Source organism: Eriocheir sinensis, chromosome 64 (genome assembly GCF_024679095.1).
Source record: "Eriocheir sinensis breed Jianghai 21 chromosome 64, ASM2467909v1, whole genome shotgun sequence".
In the NCBI taxonomy this organism is placed as follows: Eukaryota; Metazoa; Arthropoda; class Malacostraca; order Decapoda; family Varunidae; genus Eriocheir; species Eriocheir sinensis.
Genome location: NC_066572.1, coordinates 1710331 through 1715330, shown reverse-complemented (window position 1 = coordinate 1715330; position 5000 = coordinate 1710331). Strand labels below are relative to the sequence as shown.

The 5000-nt window shown below is 45.9% G+C and overlaps 1 protein-coding gene and 1 long non-coding RNA gene across 2 annotated transcripts in view; both read right to left on the bottom strand.

The window, feature by feature from the left end:
* LOC126987203 (uncharacterized) overlaps positions 1 to 2404 on the bottom strand; it is a 2466-nt gene extending 62 nt beyond the window's left edge. Inside the window, exons 1-3 of the long non-coding RNA XR_007740406.1 lie at positions 2167 to 2404; positions 951 to 1780; positions 1 to 894 (exon numbers count right to left, since the gene is read on the bottom strand). The exon at positions 1 to 894 is cut by the window's left edge and continues 62 nt beyond it. This is a non-coding gene — a long non-coding RNA (uncharacterized LOC126987203). The remainder of the gene's footprint in view (positions 895 to 950; positions 1781 to 2166) is intronic.
* The window catches only part of LOC126987434 (EH domain-binding protein 1-like), a 69766-nt gene that overhangs the window by 59985 nt on the left and 4781 nt on the right, over positions 1 to 5000 (bottom strand). Inside the window, exons 3-4 of the mRNA XM_050844398.1 lie at positions 4693 to 4871; positions 3408 to 3505 (exon numbers count right to left, since the gene is read on the bottom strand). Coding sequence (XP_050700355.1) covers positions 3408 to 3505; positions 4693 to 4871 — 277 coding nt within the window. The remainder of the gene's footprint in view (positions 1 to 3407; positions 3506 to 4692; positions 4872 to 5000) is intronic.

Here is a 5000-nt window from a genome sequence, read left to right as displayed (position 1 = left end):
AAAGAATGTTATAAGAAGAGAAAAAGAAGGAGGAAGATTGGGGAATAGGAGGAGGAGGAGGAGGAGAGAAGGAGGAGGAAGAGGAGGAGGAGGAGGAGGAGGGGGGACAAACAGTAATGAACAATAATCATATAGCTACACAAACTATCACTTGCAATATGCCCCAAGGTACACACAAACACGCACACACACACAAACACACACACACACACACACACAGGGCCAGATCCAGACCCCAAATCTGACATCCAAATTTTGTCAGAATCTTGCTGTGGTATATTGATCACGCCCACGCAAGGCTAGCCGGGGGTATTGTTTTTGGGGTATTAAGAGACAAATTTCTGTAGGCCCTATACTGTCCAAACCCCTTATGCAAGAGTTAACCAGCATCTTCACTCTTTCATCCCTGTGCTGTCCAAACCCCTTATGCAAGAGTTAACCAGCATCTTCACTCTTTCATCCCTGTGCTGTCCAAATCCCTTATGCAAGAGTTAACCAGCATCTTCACTCTTTCATCCCTGTACTGTCCAAACCCCTTATGCAAGAGTTAACCAGCATCTTCACTTTTTCATCCCTATACTGTCCAAACCCCTTATGCAAGAGTTAACCAGCATCTTCACTCTTTCATCCCTATACTGTCCAAACCCCTTATGCGAGAGTTAACCAGCATCCTCACTCTTTCATCCCTGTACTGTCCAAACCCCTTATGCAAGAGTTAACCAGCATCTTCACTCTTTCATCCCTATATTGTCCAAACCCCTTATGCAAGAGTTAACCAGCATCTTCACTCTTTCATCCCTGTACTGTCCAAACCCCTTATGCAAGAGTTAACCAGCATCTTCACTCTTTCATCCCTATACTGTCCAAACCCCTTATGCATGAGTTAACCAGCATCTTCACTCTTTCATCCCTGTGCTGTCCAAACCCCTTATGTAAGAGTTAACCAGCACCTTCACTCTTTCATCCCTGTACTGTCCAAACCCCTTATGCAAGAGTTAACCAGCATCTTCACTCTTTCATTCCTCATGCTGGTAAACTCTGGAACAATCTCCCTTCATCTGTATTTCCTCCTGCCTACGACTTGAACGCTCTCAAGAGGAGGGTATCAGGACACCTCTCCTCCCGAATTTGACCTCTCTTTCAGCCACCTCTTTGAATTCTTTTTGGGAGCAGCAAATAGCAGGCTTTTTTTATTATTGTTATTTAAGAGTGTTCTTGAAATATCCACAACTGTATTCAAATAAAAATGACATCGTTTACTAGTACGAATATACACCATTTGCTGTATTATAAGTAGGAGTGCTATTCAAGGGCCACCTATCAGAAGAACTACAGGGTATGGATGACAACACATGCACACATAGACACCAGTTTTCTGTGTGCGGGCCCAACAGTCTTATGAGCCGAGGGTTTGTGGCAAGGCCCGTGCGACCAGGCCAGTGTCCCCCGTCTCACACAAGGCCATAGTTGACCAGACACATTACCAGAGATGCAAGTCGAGTCGCCCCTCAAATAGCATGGTTTTCAATAGTTCGGTTTTGGTTTTATGTGGATTTTCATGGAAGGTCTTTTTGGATTTTTAAATTTCCTGCTTGTTGGGAAATTTGAAAACCCCAAAAATATCTTCTGTGAAAATCCACATAAAACTGAACTATTGAAAACTGTACTATTTGAGGGGCGACTGTGTTATTTTTTCTTCCCCTCCAGACCACAGCTGTAATGGGGGTCAACTCTCATCATCACACACGGCAATAACAACTAATTAATGGGATCCATACACCTGGGGGCACGTTGCTTCACTCACCCGCTGGCCATGCGCCGGACAACCCCCCCCCCCCCCCCGAACATCAAATCCACATCAAACCGAACTATTGAAAACTGTACTATTTGAGGGGCAACTGTGTTATTTTTCTTCCTCTCCAGACCACAGCTGCAATGGGGGTCAACTACCAACTAATTAATAGGATCCATACACCTGGGGGCACGTTGCTTCACTCACCCGCCAGCCATGCTCCTGAACCCCCCTCCCAGACATCAAATCAAAATCAAGCCGAACTATTGAAAACTGTACTATTTGAGGGGCAACTGTGTTATTTTTTCTCCCCCTCCAGACCACAGCTGCAATGGGGGTCAACTACCAACAACTACTTAATAGGATCCATACACCTGGGGGCACGTTGCTTCACTCACCCGCCGGCCATGCTCCTGACAACCCCCCCCCCCCCCCCCGAACATCAAATCCACATCAAACCGAACTATTGAAAACTGTACTATTTGAGGGGCGACTGTGTTATTTTTTCTCCCCCTCCAGACCACAGCTGCAATGGGGGTCAACTCTCAACAACTACTTAATAGGATCCATACACCTGGGGGCACGTTGCTTCACTCACCCACCGGCCATGCTCCTGACAACCCCCCCCTCCCCCCCCCCGAACATCAAATAAAAATCAAGCCGAACTATTGAAAACTGTACTATTTGAGGGATGATTGTACACAATTATTAAGTACTACAGACCATGGAATCAAAATATTACATCTTATTAAATGAAATAACTTCATGTAACCATTAATATATTTTTCGTCGCTATTATAAAAAAAAAAGGCCTATATCTCTCTCTCTCACTCTCACACACACACACACACACACACACACACACACACACACACACACACAAGCATGGTTTTAGACAGAGGTATCTTGCTTAACTAACTTTCCATGGATACAAAATAGAAAAAAACAGGCCTATCTCTCTCTCTCTCTCTCTCTCACACACACACACACACACACACACACACAAGCATGGTTTTACACAGAGGTATCTTGCTTAACTAACTTTCCATGGATAAGAAATAGAAAAAAAACAGGCCTATCTCTCTCTCTCTCTCACACACACACACACAGACCCCATAAAAACAAGGAAACAAACAAACAAACAAACACAGATGAATGCAACAAACAACCAGTGCCCCCCAAAGAACAGAGTGAACAAACATATGAACAAACAAACAAACAGGAAACACTTAAAGCAAATAATAATAATAATAATAATAATAATAATAATAATAGTGTATAATCTCTCTCTCTCTCTCTCTCTCTCTCTCTCTCTCTCTCTCTCTCTCTCTCTCTCTCTCTCTCTCTCTCACATTTTCCCTCCTTTCCTCCAACTTTTTCTCTCCCTTCCATTCCACTTTCCTCCACCTGTCTTCCTCCTCCTCCTTCTTTTCCTCTTCCCTCCTCCTCCTCCTCCTTCTTTTCCTCTTCCCTCCTCCTCTTCCTCCTTCTCTCACAACCCACTCCCTTCATCTTCCTCCTCCTCCTCCTCCTCCTCCTTCTCTCACAACCCACTCCCTTCATCTTTCTATTCTCACTCTGCCTACATATATATCTTCCTCCTCCTCCTCCTCACCTTCGTTGTCGTCATCATCGTCAAAGTCCTCCAGGGGGGCGATGTCGTTGGGGGTGTTCATGGACATCAGCGACGCCATACTCTGCATGTCCTCGTCCCTATGGGGTAGACCGAGGGTGAGACCGGGCCGAGACACCGAGACACAATATGACCACCTTGATGACCCTTTAGAATCAAGTCCTGGGTTCGGGGATTAAGGTCACGGCAGCCTACGAACTGGCCCACTATTGAGATAAAGGGATTAGGTGACCTTCCCCCCCCCTCCTCTCCCTCGCCACTCAGACAACAATGAAGGTGTGTAGCTCTGAGCCAAGATCTCGATAGCATAAGCAAATGGTCACACAAATAGGAAATGACATTCAGTACAGAGAAGCGTAGAATAATGGAGTTTTGTAAGGGCAGTAGACATGTATCGGGGAACTAATCTTGGAGAACCATGAAAATAAAATGAGGAAAAAGACCTGGGAGTGATCATAAGACAATAACAGACTGGATAACTGGGAAACATACAGTCTTCTTAGAAACATAAAAGCAGCATTTACATATTTAGATGAAGAAATGGTTAGGAAACTCATAACATTGATGATACGTCCAAGACTGGAATATGCAGCATCAGTGGGGTCATCCTAGATCGAAGAAAGAAATTAGAAAGTTGGAAAGAATACAAAGAGACTGAGAGAACATACTTATGAAGAAAGACTGGAGACATTGGGACAAACAACACTGGAGAGCAGAAGAGAGAGAGAGGGGACCTAATAGCACTGTACAGGATGCAGGAGGGATTGGAGAAATTGGACAGGGAGGACCTAGTGGAACGTGACAGAAGCGTGACGAGAGGCAACGGTAGGGCACTTAATAGCACTGTACAGGATGCAGGAGGGATTGGAGAAATTGGACAGGGAAGACCTAGTGGAACGTGACAGAAGCATGACAAGAGGCAATGGTAGGAGACTGAGGAAGGGCAACTGTGGGAGAGACATCAAGAAATACAGTTTTCCATACAGAAGCACAACATGGAACGGACTTGACGAGGAGGCTGTGTGTGCAAAAACGACTCATGGATTTAAAGACAAACTGGATAATAAGCGATATGGAGCCAGACAGCAGGCCCTGAAATGACCCTTCTCCTATATTTCACAACTAGGCAAAAACACACAGCCTCTGACCTCCTGAACGACCATTTAGCATTAAGTCCAGGCTTCAGGTATTGAGGTCAGGTCAGGGCTATAGGGGCTACATGACCTTCCCCCTTCTCCCTGCCACCCCCCGCCCAAGGTCAACTCACGTGGCTTTCCCCTCGCGCAGGAAAAGACAGGTGAGGGTCAGGTCAAGGGAGGCTGCCGCGACCTTCTTGCTGAGGGGGCGGAGCTTGACCTTGATGTCCTGCTGGGTGCTGAAGCCGGCGTACTGCTTCATGTTGACCTGGGCCGTTGCGACCTGCCGACGCTTGCCGCTGGAGGACACCTATGGGGGTAGGGGGGGAGGGGGGGGGTTAGTCTGGGGTGATTTTTTGGGGGATTGATTTTTTTATGGATTTTCAGGATTTTTTTGTGTATTTTTGTATTTTTGGTCTCTCTCTCTCTCTCTCTCTCT